This window comes from Lithobates pipiens, unplaced genomic scaffold, assembly GCF_037356315.1.
Source record: "Lithobates pipiens isolate NorthernLeopardFrog02 unplaced genomic scaffold, aLitPip1_a1.2 Scaffold_8, whole genome shotgun sequence".
Taxonomy (NCBI): domain Eukaryota; kingdom Metazoa; phylum Chordata; class Amphibia; order Anura; family Ranidae; genus Lithobates; species Lithobates pipiens.
Window position 1 is genome coordinate 590,386,806 of NW_027507903.1, and position 24,861 is coordinate 590,411,666.

General features: G+C 42.6%; 1 protein-coding gene across 1 annotated transcript in view; it reads right to left on the reverse strand.

Annotated features, from left to right (window-relative positions):
• Positions 1–18,603: 18,603 nt before the first annotated feature.
• The window catches only part of LOC143962290 (uncharacterized), a 315,099-nt gene continuing 308,841 nt past the window's right edge, over positions 18,604–24,861 (reverse strand). The window contains 1 exon segment of the mRNA XM_077471593.1: positions 18,604–20,754. Coding sequence (XP_077327719.1) covers positions 19,684–20,754 — 1,071 coding nt within the window. The 3' untranslated portion in view covers positions 18,604–19,683.

The window sequence follows — 24,861 nt, forward strand, 5'->3', positions numbered from 1 at the left end:
CACAGGCAGTGAGACATTGCCCCCATGTGCGGCTGCAGAGATCGGGCAATGTCTCATTGCCTGTGATTAGCTCTACGCCGACTTCCTGGCGGGCTCTGCACGTGTTCCATGCGAACACGCCTGAGCTCATCCCTAGTCTGCAGCACCCTAGTTCATATTATAACAGGTTGGTACAGGTTTTTTTTTTTTTATTGTTTTGTAATCAGGGCCTGGAGTTTGAAGGTTCCAGAGTGTCTTGGTTGGTGTGGAACCTTCAATCCTAATGTCTGTGTCAGGAAGCTGTGTTCCTGCTGGAGGCTGCACCCCAAGGTTGGGGGGGGATTCTTTGCCCTAGGACTGGGAAAAGTTGGACAGCTAGGCAAGTCTGGGAGACAAAGAGAGGATTTGGGAGACTGAGAAAGCTGAGAAGCCTACTGGGGCTGGAGAGAATTCAGAAGTCTCTAGAAGAGTGAGCACATTTGGGGGGCTAGAGAGACCAATTCAGAGTGATACTGAAAACAAATCTGGGATAAACTGTGCTTATAATCAGCTATACTCATGACCAATGTATTCGGGATGTAACCCTTATATCCCCCCTTTCCCTTTTTACCCCCCTTTCCCTTTTTACCCCCCTTTTGCTTACTTTATTACCTTCCCCCTTTCCCAATAAATAGACCATACCGGAGTTTGGAGTGTAAAAATGGCCATAGCAGCCTTTATTAACAAATCTTCAAACCAAACTTAAATAACTTTATTAACTATATAAAACACTATTCATCAACGGCAATTTTTCTCCCAGTCATTTTGGTCTTTGACGGTACCTCTGTTTTCCACCTTTTACTTAACACTCTCCACCAGTACACTGCGGGACCAACAACTTTACCATACCAGGCCTCCGGCCGTTTTTATCAGCCCGGAGACAACCCACTTTCCCGCAGTGTCACAACCCCGTATTCCAGCCTACCCTTCCGCTGGGAAACACCAAAAAGGGGGGCACATACCACCTATGAACCCCCCCCCCACACTTCCATCACATCAGTTTTCCTGCCCCATCAAAGACCAAAAGAACCGCCTTTACAGCTGCTATGATGACCAGCATCACCGATCCCTGAAAGAGAAAGAAACACAGACCAACAACAAGAAAAACAACACATCACATAACCACATCTTAAACCTACAACCCAGTTGGGCGGGTGGGTGGGCAACTTCTTCCTGCTCCGTTCCAAACTTGATTTTTCCAGCCCCTCCCCCTCCTTTTATTGCGCCCCACCCCTCATTATTTTCCTTCGTAGCTCCACCCCCTCTGTCTCTTCCTTTCCACTTAACCCCTTCCTTCCTTTCCCCGGACATTAGTCATGCCCAGCCCTCCACCTATGGCTTTCAGCCTCCGTTTTCGTGCCTCCCTAGACTAGTGCATATAAATACAAACAAAATAAATTTTGTTCTGTGTCTTTTAACCAGTTCCCGACCAGCGCACGATGAAGTACGTTGGCAGAATGGCACAGGCAGGCAAACTGGGGTACAGGCACGTCCAGTTGAATTTACCACCCTGCCATTGCGTGCACCAGTCGGGACCCCTGTGAGTCCGGTCGCAGGTCCCGCGGACTCGATCACCACGGGGATATCCGCGATCATCTCACGGGGAAGGAGAACGGGGAGATGCTGTTGTAAACAGCATCTCCCCGTTCTGCCTAGCAACAAGTGACACTGATCTCTGCTTCCTGTGATTGGAGCAGAGATCAGTGTTCACTAGCACACAGCCGAGCCCCCCACAGTTAGTAACACGCCCCTAGGACACACTTAACCCCTACACTGCCACCTCCTGGTTAACCCCTTCATTGCCAGTGTCATTTACACAGGAATCAGTGCATTTGTATAGCACTGATTGCTGTATAAATGACAATGGTCCCAAAAATGTCCGATATGTCTGCCATAATATCACAGTCACAATAAAAATCGCTGATCACCGGCATTACTAGTAAAAAAAAAATGTATTAATAAAAATGCCATAAAACTATCCCCTACTTTGTAAACGCTATACATTTTGCGCAAACCAATCAATAATCGCTTATTGCGATATTTATTTTACCAAAAATATGTAGAAGAATAAGTATTGGCCTAAACTGAGGAAAAAATGTTTTTTATATATTTTTGGGGGATATTTATTACAGCAAAAAGTGTTTATAGCGCAAAAAATAAAAACTGCAGGGGTGATCAAATACCACCAAAAGAAAGCTCTATTTGTGGGAAAAAAAGGTCAATTTTGTTTGGGAGCCACGTCGCACAACCGCGCAATTGTCAGTTAAAGCGACGCAGTGCCGAATCGCAAAAAGTGGTCTGGTCATTGGCCTGTGTTTGTGTGTGTGTGTGTGTATATATATATATATATATATATATATATATATATATATATATTATTTATTATTATATATATTTTTTTCGATCTCTCTCAGTGAGTTCAAACACTGGTTTTGCCATAAATAAACAAAGTCCAAGAAATAACACCCATTACTATTTAAATAAATCAAATAAAGTTCAAATAAGTGAAACAAACATTTGCATATAGGAGAGTTCAAACACCATTCCAAATAAATCTATGTTTCCTCCGCTTGTGATCAGTAGCAATAACCTCCAGGGAATTTCACCGTCACCAACACATGCAGCCTCTTCCCAAATGGGTAGACCCCAAATTATAGGTGGTATACAACAGCATGTTTGGAGAAAGGGGTATTTTTGGGAAAAGGGCTCTGTTTAATATCGTTGGGGTGCAGACAGTGAATCCCTACTGATGTGCCCTGTGGTTCCTGGGTGCTTTTTTGAACATCCTGCCGCTGTGACCCACATTGATGGTTTCTGACCTGTGTATATGGGTGGATGATCCCGAATTCAAACATGCTATTGTAGACCACCTTTAATTTGGGGTCTACCCATTTAGTAGGAGGCTGCATTTGAAGATGGCGATTAAATTCACTGGAGTTCTTGCTACTGATCACAAGTGGAGGAAACGCAGCTTTATCTGGAATGGTGCTGGATAAGGATGAGCTCAGGCGTGTTCGCAGCCACGTGTTTGGAGCCCGCTAGGAAGTTGGCACTGTGCTGAGCTAATCACAGGCAGTGTGGCATTTCCCGATCTGTGCAGCCGCAGATCAGGAAAATGTATCACTGCCTGTGATCAGCGCAGGGCCAACTTCCAGTGCATTTTCTGAAAGTGCAATAAAGATGCAGCATGCAGGACTTTGATGCACTTTCATGAAAACTCACCGTGTAATAAAATCACACATGTTTATGGACGGGACAGCAGAAAGAAGAAGTTAAAGAGTTAATGAGAACAGAAGAATGTGTGCGGACTTACGATTGTGCAGGGAAGGTAAAGAGACAAGCCAGAAGGGTTGATGAACCAAAGAAACACGAGTTGTTGAAGTTGATGCAAATGAAAGGATGTGGCTCTACATTGCGTACATTATTGTGAGTGGGGAAAGCTGTGTTTTAATCTTTCTTCGGGTATTCCAGATTGGGCCTGGAGTTTAAAGGTTCCAAAGTGTCTTGGGTAAGGAAATTTTTTCCATTTTTTGCTAGAGGCCCGTAGCCTGTGTCCGTACACAGGTGTGAAGTGTCATTAAAAGCCAACTCGAAAGGCCCATACACACAATATGAAAATCAGATGGAAAATTTGTACGACGAGCTGTCTGACGATTTTCAGATTGTTAGTACGGTGCTTTCGACAGCCGATTACGATTTTTCGTCAGACAACAGCTGGATGTGCAGTTTATAAAATTATTGTCGGATGTGAACTCAATGTCCGATTTTCATTTAATTGGTACGGTTTTCGTACGAAAAAAATCGTAAGAGCAAGACTACACATGATCAGAATCAAAAATACTTCCAAAACTATTACATCACCTCTGAAGTTGTATTCTTTTGTATGAAAATTTTCATATTGTGAATAACCTCTTCGCTTTCGACATGAGACTAGCATGCCACAAAAATCGGACGTTCGGTTGTCTGAAAATCTAAGCGTGTGTACGAGGCTTTAGAATAGCTCAAGACTCCCATTTGTGAACAGAGCCCTGTCAGAGCTGTGTTCTCCTGCTTGTCTGACAGAAGCCGGCCAAACTGCCAGCCGAATGTTGGACCTTTTTTTTTTTTTTTAACCGCCCACTGTAACCCAGAATTCAGACCGTGTGTACAGGGCTTTGACCCCAGATGTCTCCATAAAGAAAACCCGTCATGCCTTATTCCTATTGCAGGGATATTTACATTTCTTGTAATAGGAATAAGTGATAAAAAAAATAAAATTTTAATTAAAAAGACTGTATAAAAATAACATTTACATAGGTCGTGCCTGCATATATAAATTGCATTCGGCCCACATGTGAGGTACCACTGCGAAAGTTGGTGAGAGCAATAATTCTAGCTCTAGACCTCCTCTGAAGGAGAGGACACGAGAACCACTGCTGGCTAACGTGTTTTGAAGGGGTACCTTCTTCCTCAGAGCCAGAGGAAGAAGGGCTCTGTGTAAGAAGATACCCCTTTGAAACGCACCAGCCAGCAGTGGTTCTTGTGTCCTCTCCTTCATTACATGGAGACTGTTGATATCAGGCCTTCGGTTGAAGGTTTCATTCTGCTGGTTTCTTTAACGTGCTTGTGAGTAGTTTTTAATTCATTCTTTCAATAAACCTATCAAAGGATAATGCACAAGGCTGGTGCACCCTCTTTTCTTTATTTCTTTTCTCTCCAAAGAGAGGACTTGTCACAGCCCCTGCTATCACAAAGGATGTTGTTTATCCCTTGTGATAGCAACAATAATGTCAGACAAGAGCAAAAATTCTAGCACTAGACCTCCTGTAACTCAGAGTAACTTGAAAAAGCCTTTAAAGCATTGACTACGGAGATTTTAAGATACAGTAGTTTGGCATAGTTCCACAGCACACACCATTTTAAAGCATCATATGTTGGGTATCTATTTCCTTGGTGTAACATCTTTTATGTTGTACTAAAAAAAAATAGTTATTATAAGTAATTTTCTAGCAAAAAAATGCTGACTTTTACATGTGCATTTACATGTACATTCTACATGTAGCTGGTTAAATGTTTAGGTTGGTCAGTTGCAGAAATTATCTTCAGTCAATTCAATTTTTCTTCTTATGTCTTGCAGGGAACTACCATAATCGCGGAATTTGTGATGGTGTGTTCAGGGTGATCATGATCATGTAAAGCCCCTCGACTCCCCAGACTACACAGGGAGTAGCGGCAAGATTGTTGGGCACTTGGTGTCACCCTTATTCCAAAAGGGGTACCAATTGTATAAACTGTTGGTGCTATACAAATCGTATATAATAATAATTTATATGTGGACAATTATTACACAAGCGTGCCACTTTTTAGTCACCTTTTTGAATCTAGAATTGGTACATGTGGCACCATGTGACCTAATTGCTGGGGTTTCCCTCAATGGTTTGTAGATGCTTGACTGTACTGTAACAATTAGAAGATGCCTATGTGAAGCCAAACTATTGGCAAGAAGCCCCTGCACAATCCCATTGTTGAAAAAATGACGTGCTGAAGAGGATACAGTTTGCCATAGAACATATTGACTGGCCTATAGAAATGGCAAAACACTCTCTGGACTAATGAATGTAAGATTGTTCTTTTTGGGCCTAGGGGCCACAGACCATTTGTCAGATGACCCCCAAACACTCAATTCAAGCCACAGTACACTATGAAGACAGTGAAGCATGGTAGCGCAAGCATCATGGTAAGGGGATGTATCTCATACTATGGTGTTGGGCCTATTTATCACATTCCAGGGATCATGGATACATTTGAATACATCAAAATACTTGAAAAGATCTTGTTGCCTTATGCCGAAGAGAAAATTACCTTGAAATGGGTGTTTCAACAAAACAACGACCCCAAACACACCAGTAAGTGAACAGCATCTTGGTTACAGACCATCAAGATGGAGTGACCAACCCAATCCCGGACTTTAAACCAATAGAAAACTTGTGGTGTGACATCAATCATATTTCTGAGGAAAAGAAATGCAGAAAAATTATGGAATGTAATGCAATCGTCCTGGGCAGGGGCGTATCATGAAATCAGTGGGCCCATGTGCAAGTTAAAAGGTTGGTCCTAGTCATTGATAAAAAAAGTCAGTAGTTTATCTTATGCTTAATTTTATAATTTTTTTGTTTTGGTCTAAACAGACCTGACATCAAAGGGACTGAGCACAGGAATTCCCTAATCCCTTTCTCAGCAGCATCAGCATTGAAAATGAATGGACAGAAGACAGAGGCTCCTGTCCATTCATAAACTAAAGCAGGGTAAACACAGTATACTCTGCTCAGTTATCAGATGACACAGGAGTGATCGGTAGCAATCACTTACTGTGTCCATTTCAGAAAAGGAAGGAGCCGTTAAATGACATATTTACTGCCCCCTTCCTCTGCTCTCCATCCTGACACGTCGTTTGCAGTCAGCGGGAGAGGAGAAGAGGGAAGCTGGCTGCGGTGGGATGAGGGAGGGCAGATGAGGAGCATGACATGGAGGTGGTGGAGGACATGGAGGGTAGCCAGAGGGAACGGACTGACATCCAAGTGCTGTTAACACAAACCCAAAGTTCCTGAGCATGCCCATACCAATGCAAATGCATTTCACACACCAAAAGCCACATTTAACCCTCCCTGAGAGTCAGTAGGGTGGACTGGTGCAAAGAGGCAGCCAGGAGGGCTGGTGAAAGAGCCATGGGCTGGCAGTGCCTAAAGAGGTGGTGCTGGGATCAGTGGCCTCAGAGAAGAAGTTATATGTTGTTTCACTACATTCTTGCTACACTAAGGCTGTGTTCACACCTATGCAAATTGGATGTGGGGGTTTCCTCGCATCCAATTCTTATAGCAGGAGAATATGAACGGCTCTCTATGGAGCTGGTTCACTTATCTCCAGGAATGCTGCGGAGCGCATGTGTGTCTTTGCCTCCGTTTCAGGGCCGAATTCAGGCAAAGATTCTTCCCCGATTCACCCCTGAAATGGAGAACAGGGACGGACAGCGTTGCTGTGCGATCTGCGGCTGGTTTAGGTGTGAACCGAGCCTAAAAGGGGCTGCGGGTTTCTGTCCGTAATGGGCTGTTAGTAATCTGACTGGATCCTGTCAGACCATTTTTGGAGTAATTCTGCTGAAGCAAGGGAGTGTGCAGGAGGAAAGTGAAGGAGACTATATATCAATGTATATATGAATATCTCCCTGAAGTCAAGTAGGCATCCCATAACTTCACATCCATATCCACATTATTAACCCTCTAATAAATAACAGACATAAAAAAAACAAAGCTACGGACTGTTCTTGGACTCTGTGACTGTGAAGATTCAGTGTGCCTGGCTGTGCAGGAGTGGGGAATCCAGGTCATCTACAGCTCTCACGGGGGTGTGCTACAGTTGATATTACTGCAAAAGTCTAGGAAATAGACACGTGCAATTGGTTTAGTTCCGAATTCGTTTTTTTTTTTTTACAAATTCGTTAATTCCAAACTGTTCAATTTCAGAAATTTGGTAATTCGAATTTTCTAAATTCCGAAAAAAGCAAAAAAATGAACAAAAAGAAAAAATTTGTCAGTGCTAGGAAACGCATTTCTGGGAAAAAAAAAACACTAAACAAAATTTTTGGCCAAAAATTTTTGTTAAATATAAAAGACGAGGTTGCACCGAGTAAATAGATAATCAGCATGTCAAACCTTACATTTGCGTGTGCCTGTGAAATGGTGACATACTTATACTTTTACTTCAAAAGCCCCCTATAGATCATTAGTTAAGTGTTAGAGAGGAGGTCTTTTATTGCTATTACTCCAGCTTACGCAGCAATATGCAACAGGTGTATCGCAATCAACATGTAATGGATGGATGGACACTGGTGAGACGGATGGATGGATAGATACTGGGTGGGATGGATGGATACTGGGTGGGATGGATAGACACTGAGTGGGATGGTTGGATGGATGGATAGACACTGAGTGGGATGGATGGATAGGCACTGAGTGGGATGAATGGATATATAGACACTAAGTGGGATGGATAGACACTGGGTGGGATGGATGGATGGACACTGAGTGGGAGGGAGAGATAGGCATTGAGTGGGATGGATGGGTGGACATTGAGTTGGATGGATGGATAGGCACTGAGTGGGATGGATGAATAGGCAATGAGTGGGATGGATGGACAGACACTGGGTTGGATGGATGGATAGATAGACACTCACTGGAATGGATGGACACTGGGTGGGATGGATGGATGGATGGATGGACACTGAGTGGGATGGATGGATGGATAGATAGACACTGAGTTGGATGGATGGATAGACACTGAGTGCGATGGATGGATGGATAGGCACTGAGTGGGATGGATAGACACTGGGTTGGATGGATAGACACTGAGTGGGATGGATGGATGGATAGACACTGGGTGGGATGGATGGATGGACACTGAGTGGGAGGGAGAGATAGACACTGAGTGGGATGGATGGATGGATAGGCACTGAGTGGGATGGATAGACACTGGGTTGGATGGATAGACACTGAGTGGGATGGATGGATGGATAGACACTGGGTGGGATGGATGGATGGACACTGAGTGGGAGGGAGAGATAGACACCGAGTGGGATGGATGGATGGATAGACAGACACTGAGTTGGATGGATAGGCACTGAGTGGGATGGATGGACACTGGGTGGGATGGATGGATACTGAGTGGGAGGGAGAGATAGACACTGAGTGGGATGGATGGATGGATAGATAGACACTGAGTTGGGTGGAAGGACAGATGCTGAGTGGGATGGATGGATGGATAGACACTGGGTGGGATGGATGGATGGACACTGAGTGAGATGGATGGATGGACACTGAGTGGGGTGGATGGACGGCTAGACACTGAGTGGGATGGATGGATGGACACGGAGTGGGATTGATGGATAGACACTGAGTGGAATGGATGGATGGACACTGAGTGGGAGGGAGAGATAGACACTGAGTGGGATGGATGGATGGATAGGCACTGAGTGGGATGGATAGACACTGGGTTGGATGGATAGACACTGAGTGGGATGGATGGATGGACACTGAGTGGGAGGGAGAGATAGACACTGAGTGGGATGGATGGATGGATAGACAGACACTGAGTTGGATGGATAGGCACTGAGTGGGATGGATGGACACTGGATGGGATGGATGGACACTGAGTGGGATGGATGGATGGATAGATAGACACTGAGTTGGGTGGATGGACAGATGCTGAGTGGGATGGATGGATGGATAGACACTGGGTGGGATGGATGGATGGACACTGAGTGAGATGGATGGATGGACACTGAGTGGGGTGGATGGACGGCTAGACACTGAGTGGGATGAATGGATGGACACGGAGTGGGATTGATGGATAGACACTGAGTGGAATGGATGGATGGACACTGAGCGGGATGGATAGATGGATGGACCCTGGGTGGGATGGATACTGAGTGGGAGGGAGAGATAGATATTGGGTGGGATGGACACACACACACAGATCAGTGTCAGGGCTGGCTTAGCCCTTCCTTCTCTGGGCTGGCTGCTCACCTGTCGCTGATTGCCAGCTCTCATCTCTCTCCACAGTTACAGGCTGTTCCTGATCATGCTCGTCTGACCTGCCTACTTAAAGCTGTCCAGCTCACTTCACCCAATACCCAATCTGGTTATTGAACTCTGGCCTGGCTGACTACTCTATCCGGTTACTGGACTCTGGCTATGCTTTGACTACGCTTTTTCTATTTACCTTTTTATTTTTATTTAATAAACAAGTGTGATTTAATTGTACTTTTGTCTCGGTCTGATTCATGGTTTCTGACAATCAGTAATGAGGACTTACATGTCTGTTAATGAGGCTCTGTCCTGAGTAGGAATCCATGGCTAGCGACAGGCAGCTGTAACTCCTGACACCTCCTCTGCCTCCTTCCTTCCATACGCTGACTCGGGTGCACTGGATTGACACAGGGAAAACCAGAAGTGACATACTAACTAGTCTGTCACTCAAAGCACACTGCCATAGTAATACTATGGTCGCAGGGCGGATGCCGATCGGTACTTTTCATTGTGCCACAAGACAGGTTTAAAACCCCGCAAAGGAAGAGCCGCGTCTGCAATCTTGTCTAGTCCGGCGCTCGAACACAGTGCACTTAAGGACTTTTTTTCAATTTTTTTTTTAAAGGGCCATTTGAAAAAAAAATATTTTTTCTAATTTTTTTGTTAACGCCAGGGGGTTGGGGGGGGGGGGCGCCCAGGTGCCCCCTATGGACGGGCTGCCACTGGTTACATGTAAACAAAAAGTACCAATAAAGGCCTGGGGGTTAACTCCAACAGCAAAAGGCACACAGACCTTAATATTCGATTCACTGCCATTTAGGAACATGTGGGGGCAGTTAGCCACTTTGTGAGCCATAAATGTAAGGGATATGTCCTAAAAAAAAAAATTCAAAATTTCTAGGACGTATGGCCCGTACACACAATCAGATTTTCCGTTGGAAAAAATGTGGATGTTTTTTCCGATGGAATTCCGCTCAAGCTTGGCTTGCATACACACGGTCACACAAGTTCTCTGAACTTTCGACCGCTAAGAATGCGGTGATGGGGAGAGAGCAGATGCTCGCAGGAGGAAGCTGACCAGGACCGGAAGGGGAGTGGCCTAGGCATGGCGGCGTGAGAGCTTGGTAGCACAGCTGCACCTCTAAGGAGACCGACAGTGCCTGTACGCACACCCTATCTAACCCATGCCGAGGAGAGGGAAAAACGCCGGAGCACATACTCCAACCCGCTCATACATCACTCGATACTTGGCGGTAAAGCGGGACCCTAAACAGCCGGCAGACGTGGACACCAGTATGCTGCGGACACAGGAGCCCATTGCGGAGGTACTGACACAGGCTTCGGCGGTGGAGCTGACACAGCGTGGAGCTACGGTGACCTCGCAGTTACGATCACAGTTACAGCGGAGAGAATCGGTTACATCATCAGAGATACTATCTGAGACAATATCTGAGACGGCTGGCGCGGTACATATGGTGGTGACCCCTATAGCCTCAGGAGGAGAGGAGCAGGTATGTACACATGCCATATGTAATACACAGGAGCAGGGGAATGAGCCGGATATTAGACAGCTTATTCAGGCTCTCCCAACGAAGGAAGATATACAAAAACTTCTGGCTGGCATAGTGGGTTCACTGAAAGAAGAAATTAAGGAGGCACGGGAGAATATCACAGCGGTTGATAGTAGAGTGTGCAATCTAGAAAGGATAAATAATTTGACTGACATAAGGCTGGTGGCTATGGAGGACAAATTAAATAAACAACATCAGCAAATGGCTATGATACAACTGCATTCTGAAGAAACAGAAAATAGAAGTAGGAGGAACAATATCCGGATTAGGGGGATCCCTGAGGGAAGCGAGGGGGACACCCTAAGAGATATAGTGACAACTATCCTAAACCAAATGCTGCACAATCCCCCGAACACTCAGATTGAGCTTGACCGGGTGCATCGGATTCCCAGGATGCATGTTCCTGCACGGTTTAAATCATGAGATGTTTTATGCCGGGTACACTTTTACAGGGTAAAAGAGGACATACTAAGAGCGGCTTGGCAAGAGGGAACAGTAAAGTTTGAAGGAAGTGAAATACAAATATATCCGGATATATGTGGACAAACTAAAATGAGGAGAAGGATGCTAAAGCCCCTACTAGACTATCTGATAAGCCAAGGAGCTACATATAATGGGGTCACCCATTGGCAGTAGTAGTGAAAAAGGGGGGACAAAGCTTCAATTTAAGGGAAACGACCCAACTCCCAAACCTCTTCTTTTTCCTGGGCGCAGAGGCTATTGAAGTACCAAATTGGACAGAATTATTGGAACGACCCTCCCAACAAAATTTATGGCAGAGGGAGAGATCTAGACCAAGCCCATCATAGGAAGAAGAAATCAGTATGGACTGATCGAGATAAATCAAAATGAATTTACAAAGAAAAAATGTTTTTTTTTTTTTTTTTTTTGTGTTTTTTTTTTGGGGGAAATTAATAGATTTAAAGTATTATGATTTGTTAAAGTGTAAAAAAGAATTTATTATACGTATGATTATAAATTTTGTGTTTAAGTATCAGGAAGGCGTAATGAGGATCTACTTTTGGATCCTAGTATAAATGGAATTTTATTAAGTCTGGGTTTGGGAATATGCATTTTTGAGATTAGCTATCCATGGAATTTTTTATTGTATTTTTTTTTTTTTTGGGGGGGGGGGGGGACCTCTGAGGGGGGGGGAGAAAACAGAAAACGGAATATATCCCATGAAGGGGAATAGGAGGCGAATAGGAGGCGAAGAGGGGGGGGGTGGGACCCAGGTATAGGGGTGCTGGGAAGGGGGGAGGTGAGGAGGGTAGGTGGGATAAGAGACACTAAGAGGTGTTATAATTAAATTAAATATAGTATAATAAAGTTTAAGGGATGGGGGAGATATTAAAGGTATAGGAATAAATAAAATAAAATATTGCACTATAGATAGGTTGATAATAATATACTTTGGGTATATAAATATAACATTTTTTTTTTTTTTTTCTTCCTCTCATAGAGAGGTATGTCTTTGAATTGTGATTGATGTTGTAAAATTGGATATTAGATGAGTACACGATTGGGTGTTTAAAGGGAAACATCTCTTTTTTTTATTTGTGTTTTTTTTTTTTTTGGGGGGTTGCTCTGGTTGAATTAACCCCTCTCAACCAGAAGGTCACGTAGGGGGAATAAATATGATATGTTATCACTAGGATAAGGGTATAATACAGAGATGAGGGATTCACTGGTGGATACGGATTGAGGGGGGAGGGAAGGGGGGTATAGGGGAAATAGAGTTTTCTTAGCGCCCTGATGACGGGACCAATCTCCTTATCTGACTGAGTAGCTGGACATGGGAGATATGGAGAGAAGAGGGAGGAAAGAGAGGAGGAGAGGTAAGGAGGAGAGGAGAGGGGAAAGGGAAAAAAGAGAAAAAAAGAAAAAGGGAGATGCTGAAAATAAGAGTAGAGAGTGAAAGAATGAATAGTAATGCAGGAAAAATATAATAATATAGAGACCCGCTTGGAGGTATTCCCCATATAAATATATGTTTTTTTTTGTTTTTGTTTTTTTGTTATTATCTCTCCCCCGGAATCTAATAAATACAAAGTAATGGGGGCAATGGGAGGAGAGGAAAAGAGGAAAGAAGAAAAGGAGAAGGGAGGGGGGGGCTGGGATAGATAGGGATGTAAAGAGGTTATTAAAATGCAAAAGATAGAATAGCTAAAAATTTCGATACATTAAAAAAGGGTTGATGGTATGACAGGTTAAAGGGTGCATATGGATTGCTAACAGAGCTCAGATCGCTGTCTTGCTTATTCACTTTCCATAAGTTAGATGCCTCTCCTTCTAGGGGAGGATAGCCAGAGGCGTCTTAAATTTTTATTTCTTTCAACTAGGCAATTGGCGGGTAGATTTTTAGCAGTAGAGAGCCTGCTAACGCCTAGATTTTACATTACCTAGGGCCTTGAGTCTGTCTGGTCCTGGGATACTTTTTTTTTTTTTTTTTTTTCCTTTCCTTTTTCTCTGCCTCTCTGTTTTCTTCTCTTCCTCCTCCTCATCACCCCCTCCCCTCCTCCCAGTTATTTGGATTCTCGGTGTTGAGATTCGGTTGTAGCCAAGCGATAAAAGATGACTAGGATAAAACTGACTTCCTATAACGTAAAAGGGTTAAACAGCCCAGAGAAACGTACTAGATTGTTAACGGAACTAGGAAGATTGAAGACCCAAATTGTTTTCATACAAGAGACACATTTTAGAAAGGATAAAATCCCAAAATTGGGAAATAGGAGATTTACTACAGTATATCATAGCGCGGCTCAGACTACAAAGGCAAATGGAGTATCAATTATGATTTCAAATCAAATATCATGGAAAGAATGTAAGACAATTACTGATGAGGCAGGACGACTTCTGATTGTTAAAGGTATTCTACAAGAACAAAAAGTAACACTAGTGAATATGTATCTACCGAACGAGGGCCAGATCGCGGTACTTGAGGCATATCTGAATCTGGTATACCAAAATAAGGAAGGGATTTTGATGCTGGGAGGGGACCTGAATATCGCATTAGACCCGGCTCTGGATGTATCAAAGGGAGTCTCTCATCTATCTGCAGTGAAATTGCGCAGAGTGAAGAAAATGTTACAGGATTTGCAGTTAATAGATACATGGAGAATTCTCCATGTACAGGAAAGAGATTATACTTTTTTTTCAGCTAAACATAAAACATATACTAGAATAGACTATATTTTTATATCCCAAAGCGCATTGACATGTGTAAAGGAGGCGTCCATAGGATCATTTACGCTGTCAGATCATGCACCAACTAATAGTGTTATGGAATGGGGAGAGAAAGTCCCGCGAGAATGGAACTGGAAGATGAATGAGACACTCCTGAGAGAACCAGAGTACGAGAACCAGATAGCCCAGGAATTGGAACTATTTTTTATAGCAAATGAATCAGAGGAGGTAACCCCGCTATGTAGATGGGAAGCACACAAATGTTATATCAGGGGAATTCTTATCTCTTTAGGAGCACAAAGGAAACGGGCTCTGGGCGCTAAACTAGATACTCTGCTGGAAGAGATCCGGACACTCGAATCAGTACATAAGAAATCGCAGTTGCAACAAACTGAAGAAAAATTATTGAGGTTACGGGAAGAATTGAACTTGTTATTGACGGATAAAGCAAAAGCAAAATTAACTCGGTGCAGACAAATATATTATGAATATGGAAATAAACCCAGCAGAGTGCTGGCAAATGCGCTCAGAGAAACGAGAGCACGAAATTATATTGGGAGAATTAAAACCCAAGGAGATGTGTTAGTTAACTCACCACAGGCTATCGCGAAAGCATTTAGAGATTACTATACTACCCTATATCAAATTGAAGATCGACGGCCAAAGGTGGGGTTACCTTCTAGAGAGGAAAAGGCAAAAGAATATATAATGGCATCGGGAATGCCCAAGCTTCTCGAAGAAGAAGCAGAAAACATAGATGGACCAATTACAGTAGAGGAACTGTCAGAAGCCATTAAAGAAATGAAACCCGGAAAGGCCCCTGGCCCGGATGGGTATACATTACTTTATTATAAGATCTTTTTTGAAAAATTGGCACCAAAATTCATAGAGGCTTATAACTCAATACGAGAGGGGCAAAGGATGCGACCAGAAACACTAATGGCTCATATAACAGTGATTGCAAAAGAAGGGAAAGACCCAACTCAATGTGCCAGTTACCGCCCAATTTCCTTATTAAATGTAGACCTTAAGATTTTAACAAAAATACTAGCGAATAGACTCTTGCCATTTATTCCAGCATTAATACATCCAGATCAAGTAGGTTTTACCCCTGGCAGGGAGGGAAGAGAAAATACGCAGAGAGTTATTGATGCTCTATATATAGCACAACACTATCAAAAACCGCTAGTACTTATATCGGCAGATGCGGAAAAGGCATTTGATAGGGTCGACTGGACATTCCTGAGAGTAACGCTACAGCATATAGGATTGAAAAAGGGGATACAGAATTGGATTGATAGTTTATATTCCTGCCCAAAAGCTAGGGTAAAAATAAATGAGACAATGTCTGAACCATTCTGTATAAGGAATGGAACGCGTCAGGGATGTCCACTCTCCCCTATCATATTTATTCTTACATTAGAACCCTTTTTGAGAACAATCCGGGCTAACCCGGATATTCAGGGCATTTCAATAAGAAAAAATGATGAACATAAATTGGCCGCATATGCGGACGATCTGATGTTTTTTATAACCTCCCCAGGGATTTCTTTACCTTCTTTGTTACTGGAGCTTCGCATATATGGAGAGATATCTAACTTTAAAGTAAATTATAGCAAATCGGAAGCGATGGGAGTAGAAATGAATAATGAAATGAAATCTCAGCTAGCGGCGCATTTCGCGTTTAGATGGACGGATTCCCACATATGTTATTTAGGGACTAAAATATCAAACAAGTTGAACAGACTGTTGGAACTAAACTTTATCCCATTAATACGTCAGATTAAGCTAGATCTAGAACGTTGGGACAAAACGGTTTTTACATGGTTTGGGAGAATCAATATAATCAAAATGAACGTAATGCCGAGGTTGTTATATTTGTTCCAAACTCTACCGATAAAGCTCCCGGGAAGATATTTGAGATCAAGATTCATAAAATTTATATGGGCAGGTAAAAAAGCGAGAATACGTAGGGATATTCTGATATTACCTAAAGAGAGAGGAGGGGTAGGATTCCCAGATCCAGTAGGCTACTATGAGGCATCACATCTAACACGGGTAATAGATTGGTGTAGAATTCAAAAAGAAAAACCTTGGATCGATATGGAACAAGCAATAATCCCGATACCATTGGAAGGAATAGTGTGGCTCTCAGATGTAGAAATACCACAGGAAGTACGGAGACATCCGACAGTGGGTGCCACACTACAGGTAGTCCAAAAGCTATTTAAGAAGACCAGGATATCAGAACATCCAAGCCCTATGATACCAGTACTGGGCACTCCTGGTTTTCAGCCAGGTTTAACAGATAAGGTTTTTAGGGATTTAAGACAAAAGGGAATCAGTAGGATTATACATTTCTCAATTGATAATCATGTAATGTATAAGGAAGAGATCGAACAAGAATTTAGGGAGGACTTGGACCCATTTAGTACAGTTAAATGCGTTTCTGCGAATAAGTAGGCAGAGAATACCGGTGATCAGGACATTATCTGAGTTTGAACAGATATGCTTAAAAGGTGAACCACTGAAACATTCCCTCTCATCAATGTACGTATTGCGGATGGAACAAGAAGCTTCACAAGACTTAACTTTTATACGAGCATGGGAGAGGGACCTGGGAGTCACTTTCTCAGACTTACAGAAAAATAAGATCTTCATCTTCACACATAAGGCGTAGATAGCAACTAGATACCAAGAAGGGGGCTACAAAATTTTGTCTAGATGGTATAGGACCCCAGAAGTATTGCACCGGATATACCCACAAGTATCAAATTTGTGTTGGCGCTGCCAGAGAGCCGAGGGAACCTTATTACATATTTTCTGGGAGTGTACCGGGGTAAAAGATTTCTGGAAGATGGTATCGGAAACAGTAAAGGAAATAACAGATGTGTCTCTTGGGGAAAATCCGGCGGCTTTTCTATTGCACGATGTTCCGTTATCTATAGAAAAATATAAAAAATCTCTCTTAAGGCATTTGCTTACAGCAGCAAAAGCATGCATCCCAGTTTTATGGAAAACGACGCTGGCTCCAACCAAATCACAATGGATGAGCAGGGTATCGGAGATTCAACAAATGGAAAATCTGACTATGATACTGAAAGAGCAAGAAGATAGGTATCATGAAGTATGGAAACCCTATATTTTATATAGGGAACAAAACCAGTAGATGCTGATCCCTGTTTGTTTTCGTTTTTTTTTCTTTTTCTTTCTTGGGGAGGGGTGGGGGAGGAGGGGGATGAGAGAGGAGGAGGAGGTGAAAGGAGAACATTTTATTATTTATTTATTTATTTTTCTCTCTCTTCGTTTTCTTATTTCCTGTTGTTTTATTATTTGCTTCTTTTTCTTCAAAGATAAATAACCAGGGCTATACCAGGTTAAGGGGGAAAAAAAAAAAAAAAATAATAATAGTGAATATAAGGAAATAGGTAATGGAATAGGAGAAATCTAGCACGATGAAATTATGAACGGCTTGGTTTAAATATAAGATGTAGATGTGTATGTGTCTAGAAATGAAAGACTGTATCACTATATTATGAAAATAAAGAATTAAAAAAAAAAAAAAAAGAATGCGGTGATGTACAACACTATGACGAGCCGAGAAAATGAAGTTCAATGCTTAAGCGCATGCGTCAAATCGTTTCCGAGCATGCGTAGGAATTTTGCACGTCGGAATTGGTACAGACGATCGGAATTTCCGACTGAAAAATTGAGAACCTGCTCTCAATCTGTTGCTGGCAGGAATTCTGCAAGCAAAAATCCGATGGAGCATACACACAGTCGGAATTTCTGACCAAAAGCTCACATCCGGCTTTTGCTGGCGGAATCTCCGATCATGTATGGGGTCTTACATTCTGTTCCTCTTCTTCTGCAACTGCTTACACGTCGCTATTACAGGTAATTACCAGCTGACTAGATGAGAGTTGGGAACTGCTGGGTGTTACAATGCCAAAAAGAAGCCACTCCAGTGCTAATAAGGTCATAGATTATAATAATGTAACAATTAATTATTACATCGTATTTATTATTTCACTTGTATGTACATCAAAAGGTGTGACCTTTGGTCTGCATAAGAAACCTTATATGCAATTTTTTTTTAAAACAGAAATATATTTAACCCTTTATCAACGCCAATATGATATAGTCAACTCTAATACTGTAATTAAAATGTATCCCCCCCTTCCTGCATAATTTTTTCCATTACCAAAGAAAAAAAATAAAATGACACAACAAAACATACATCACAGTTAAAAAAAAGACTCCCCCCCCCCCCCATTTGCAAATAACATTTCCAAGCTCTGTACCAGGATAAATTTTTTTTAGTGTCATTCTATACAGAACAAAATCAAATAAATTGTATTTTTTTTTTTTTTATTTACAATAAAACATTTTTTTTTCCAAAAACACTGCTCAAAATAGAAAACAATGCATTTTTATTTTACAGGTTTTTTTATATACATTGCAAAGAAAAAATATGACTGCAAGACCATATTGGCAGAAGAAAAGCTAATGTATAAACACCAAGAACCTCCCCAAAAAAATAAAACACACAACACACTCACTAAACATTACTTTATTATCTTAAGTAATGTTGGTACTGTAAATTCTCCAATTTAAACACATCTTTTAGAACTGACAGATACAGTAATTTTATGAAGACTAGAAAGCAGTAAATGTGGCATTCACCAAAGATTAACTGCAGGTGACTTTTCTCAGTGAATGTATTTTAAATGTACAGCGATATGATTCACTCTCAGCGAATGTAACAATTACTATTGTATTAAAAAATGCCCCTTAAAGTGGTTGTATAGTCAATTTTGGGACTTTAACCTACAGGAAAGCCTATAAGAAGGTTTAGGAGATATTCCTCTCGCAATGCACCGCTGACTGCAGCGGCGCATGCGCACAAGGGATTCTCGTCTGAAAGTCCGGCAGACGCCGGACCCTGCCGGGAAGAAATCTCCCGCGTTCATGCGCGGGAGGGACGATGTCGAGGCTCCGGGCCACTCACAGCACCGGAGCCGCGATACCCGGAAGAAACGCACATGTCGAACATGTCAGCTCCCTCGGCGTAGATCGGGCCAGACCGCTTTAACAGAACACTGTATGTCCATATGCTTATTCCGAATACTAAACAGAGATGCTTCATGCAAGTATAAAATGTGTTTTGCTAAGGTATGATCGGACTACTTCAGTTCTTTATGGTAGATCACAATAGGGTTGTAATATGGAGTGTGAAACTTTTATTTTTAAAATTTGTATAATTCATGACTTTAAAACGTAGCCTAGAGGAGGCCGACATCACGACCCTTCTATCTAGGGCTTGGGAATTAAAAAGATGACAAATCTCATAAAAACAGATCAGATTGAATTTCAAGATTTGAGTCATCCAGCATTTCCAAGTCCAGTGGAAGACTTGTGATGCAATCCTGCCCAGTGCAGAAGCCAGTGGTAAGGCAAGTACAGTTTTCTCCCCACGGTTGTGTTATACTACAGCCATCATATGATGGGAGGGAGTCCTGATCTAATGAGCTGACCTGGATTTCTTGTTCAAAGTTTCCGGATGGCTTCTCCGCTGCGTGGATCGCCTGATGTTTAAGAAAAGCTCTCTTGCCTTTAAAGCATTTGTCACATGTAGAACATTTAAATGGTTTCTTTACTTTGTGAATTTTCTGGTGTCTAATGAAATGTGACTTTTTTATAAAGCCCAGGTCACATTCCGAACATCTAAATGGCTCCTCTCCTCTGTGAATCTTCTTATGGTTTGTAAGAGTCACCCTTCTAGCGAAGGAAATGCCACATTCCAGACACTTATATGGCTCCTCTCCTGTGTGAATCCTCTGGTGTACAGTAAGATTGTGCTTTTGCGCAAAGTACAGACCACATTCTGAGCATCCAAATGGCTTCTCTCCTGTGTGAATCCTCTGGTGTTTAATAAAATCTCCCTTGTGAGTGAAGCACTTACCACAGGTGGAACATCTAAAGGCCTTTTCTCCTGTGTGAATCCTATGGTGTTCAGCAAGTTTCGCCTCTTTTGAAAAGCTCTTGCCACATTCGGAACAGGTGAATGGCTTCTCTCCAATGTGAATCCTCTGGTGTATAACAAAACCCGTCTTTCCTGTAAAGCATTTGCCACATTCTGAACATTTAAATGGCTTCTCAACTGTGTGTGTCTGCTGGTGTTTAATAAGAAATGAATTTTTTGCAAAGCACTTGTCACATTCTGAACATTTAAATGGCTTCTCGTCTGTGTGCATCCTCAGGGGAACACTTTGATTGTTTTTGAGGCATGCTTCCAATTGAAACCATGAACGCGCTTTCTCCGTGGTATGAATTTGCGGAACTGTCTCATTTGAATTCAAATTTAAAACGTCTTCATGTTCAGAACACATATCTCCATTGTGGGTCATCACGTGCTGCTGAAGATCGGCTTAGAGTAATGCACTTCTCGGACCACCTGTTAAGGAAAGGAAAATACATAGTTTAAGCATGATAAACAAGTCTGGCCCCGAACCTTGGCTGTTCAGGAGTTTGGCAATACCACCACTATGTATAATAGCAATATTACTACCATTATTGTACATTACAGCTTCACACCATCAATAATTGTTATGGATGCTGGTGGGTGCAGGCACCGTGGAGTCTTTAACAACCAGTCATGTCACCAGCCCTACTCACATGATTGGCGTTAGTTTAACCACTTCAGCCCCGGAAAGATTTACGCCCTTAAAGCGGGAGTCCGCTAGGAGTCCGCCGTTTTTATTTTTTTTATTTTTTAAAGGCCAGCAGCTACAAATACTGCAGCTGCTGACTTTTAAAATAGGGAGACTTACCCGCACCCGAAGCCGATCTCTCAATCGTCTCTCGGGTGCTGCCGCCGCCATCTTGGGTATGGGAATCAGGAAGTGGAGCCTTTCAGCTTCATTTCCCGGTTCCCTACTGCGCATGCGCAAGTCGCGCTGCGCAATAAGGATGGTCCCCGCTGTCTCTGGGATCCGTGTGTTTCCCAGCAGGCAGCGGGGGGACCTTCGGAAAGGGGCGTAGATTCTGCGGAAAGGGGCGTACGTTCTGCAGAATCTACGCCGGAAGTGGGTGCAGATACCTGTACTGTACAGGTACCTGCACCCCCCTCCCCCCTGAAAGGTGCCAATTGTGGCGCCAGAGGGGGGGGGGGAGGGTTCCAATGAGCGGAAGGTCCACTTTAGGGTGGACCTCCACTTTAATGACTAGGCCATTTTTTGCAATGCTGCACTGCCTTAATTTAACTGACAATCGCGGTCGTGAGATGTTGTTACCCAAACAAAATTGATGTCCTTTCCCCTCCCCCCCCCCCACAAATAGAGCTTTCTTTTGGTGGTATTTCACCACCTCTGTGGTTTTTATTTTTTGCGCTATAAACAAAAAAAGAGACCTTTGAAAAAACAAAAACACAAAAAAATCTGTATATATTTTTTACTTTCTGCTATAATACATATAGAATAAAAAAAGGAAAAAAACAAAAAAATAATAAAAACATGTCATCAATTTAGGCCAATGTGTATTCTTCTACATATTTTTTTAGAAAAAAAAATCCCAATAAGTGTATGTTGATTGGTTTGCGCAAAAGTTAAAGAGTTTACAAACTATGGTATATTTTTATGGAAGTTTTTTTTTTTTTTTTTACTAGTAATGACTGTGATCACCAATTTTTACCGGGACTGCGCCATTGCAGTGGATAAATCTGACCATAAATTGACACTTTTCGGGGACCAGTGACACCAATACAGTGATCAGTACAAAAAAAATAAATAAAAATGCACTGATCAGTGTATAAACACTAGCAGGGAAGGGGTTAACATAAGAGGCGATGAAAGGGTTAAGCGTGTTCCCTGCTAGTGTTTTCTAACTGTGTGGGGGATGGACTGACAGGAAGAACACAGATATCGCTGTTCCTGATTATTAGGAACAGAAGATTTTGTGTATTTCCCTGTCAGAACGGGGATCTGCCTTATTTATATACGCAGATCCCCATTCTACCTCTCTGTGGAGTGATCCCGGGTGGCTGGCGGACATCGGGTCTTCCGGACACGCTGATTGGCTTCTCCGCTTTGCAGCGGGCGCATGCACCCGCAGCATCTATTGCATGAAACAATGAACAGGTATGTTGATTCATGCAATAGTATAAATGCAGGGGGCGGTCTTTAAGTGGTTAAACTTGTTTGGGTGTGTTTTCGCATTTCCAAATTTCCAATAGTGACAAATCTAAGCAAACCAGAAAGAACAAAACAAAATTTTAATACAAGAATAGAATAAAGTAGAAAATAAAAAGGAATAGAATAGAAAAGAAGAGAAACTATTTAAATGAGAATAAAAAACAGAATAAAATTTAATAGAAAATAAAGGAATAGAATATAAAAATAAAAGAGCATAGAAAGGAATAGAAGAGAAGAACAGAATAGCATAGAATTGAATAGAATAGAAACAAATTAAACAGTTTTGCGAAATTCAAATTTGAATACAACTTATTAGAATAATTTAGACTAGAAAACTGGAGTTAGTACTTACCGGTAACTCCTTTTCCGGTGGTCTTCCAGGACAGCCCTTGAGAGATGGAGCTCCTCCCATCGACACAGGAAACACATTGCCACAGTTCAAAAGGCGGTCCCTCAGGTCCCTGGTCAGTCATTCACCAAGAACCGAAGGATGGAACTGAAAAACATATAAACCATAACAGGTAATAACATTAGTACATCACTACAATCAAATAAAGGGTGGGATCGTGCTGTCCTGGAAGACCACCGGAAAAGGAGTTACCGGTAAGTACTAACTCCAGTTTTCCCAAGTGTTCTTCCAGGACAGCCCTTGAGAGGATCCCCAAGTACTTACCAGATTAGGGGGGGACCACGGCCTGGAGGACTTTCCTCCCAAAGGCCTGATCCTGACTAGACATTAAGTCCAGTCGGTAATGCCTTGTAAAGGTGGAAAAGCTTGACCATGTGGCTGCTTTACATACCTGCTCCGGGGTGGCACCAGCTCTTTCTGCCCAGGATGCAGACAACGCTCTTGTTGAGTGAGCTTTAACACCCTCAGGAGGATCTCTATTCAAGGCCTTATACCCCTCTGCTATAGCTAGCCTAATCCATCTAGCTATGGTTACTTTTGAAGCTTTCTGTCCCCTACGCTGTCCGGAAAAAAGGACAAAAAGGGAGTCTGAGATTCTGAATGGATTTGTTATTTTAAGATATTCTAGAATACACCTCCTCACATCCAATAAATGAAAACGTTCCTCTTTCTCATTTGCTGCATTTTGACAAAATGAAGGGAGGACAATATCTTGGGACCTATGGAAGCTAGATGCTACCTTTGGTAAGAACCCAGGGTCTGTCTTTAGAATGACTCTGTCTTCTAGGATCTGTAGGAATGGTTCCCTGATGGAAAGTGCTTGGATTTCACTGACCCTACGGGCTGAAGTGATTGCCACCAGGAGAACTGTCTTAAAGGTAATAAGCCTTAGGGAGGCCTCTGAGATAGGCTCAAAGGGTGACCCCAAGAAAGCTTTTAGCACAACTGCTAAATCCCAGGATGGGACTTTTGTGATTCTGACTGGCTTGCGTCTAGCGACTGCCTTACAGAATCTAGCGACAAAAGGATTTTCCTGTAAGCGTTCATCTAGGTATACACTTAAGGCAGCTATCTGTACTTTAATAGTACTTAGGGTTAAACCCTTGTTTACACCTTCCTGTAAAAACTGTAGAATATTAGCCGTATTTATGTCCCGGCCATTCAGCCAGCTATTGAATTTTTTCCAGACTTTTTTGTAAATAGCTCTCGTGACTGGTTTGCGACTCTGTAGTAAGGTCGCAATTACCTCGTCTGACAGGCCCTTACTCCTTAAGATTTCCTCCTCAGTAACCACGCTGACAGCTTCAGTGTGGCGACCTGTGGATGGTAAAGAGGTCCCTGCGACAGGAGGTCCTGTCTGTAGGGAAGTCTTAGAGGCAGACAGTCTGTCAATTGTAGCAACGTTGTGAACCACGGTCTCCTGGGCCAAAAAGGTGCTACTAGAATCAAACAGGTTTTTTCCTTGAGGAATCTTGCTAGGACCCTCGGAATGAGATGAAGAGGGGGAAATGCATACGCCAGACTGAAAGTCCATGGAGCTTGCAAGGCATCTACCGCCAGGGGTTGATCTCCTGGGTTTAGCGAGAAAAAATTGGGAACCTTTGCATTTTTCTTGCTCGCAAAAAGGTCTACCTCTGGTTCTCCCCAGTGAGCTGTTATGAGATTGAATGCCTCTGGGTGTAAGGACCATTCTTGGTTCGAAATCCTCTGTCGACTCAAGAAGTCCGCCTTGTTGTTCAGCTCCCCTTTCAGGTGAACTGCAGAAATGGATTCCAGATTGGCTTCTGCCCACTGGAGAATGCGTCTGGCTACCAACATCAAACGAGGACTTCTGGTTCCTCCTTGTTTGTTTATGTATGCTACAGCCGTCGTATTGTCTGAACGGACTTGTAGATGGTGACCCTGTATTGCGGGGTGGAAAGCTA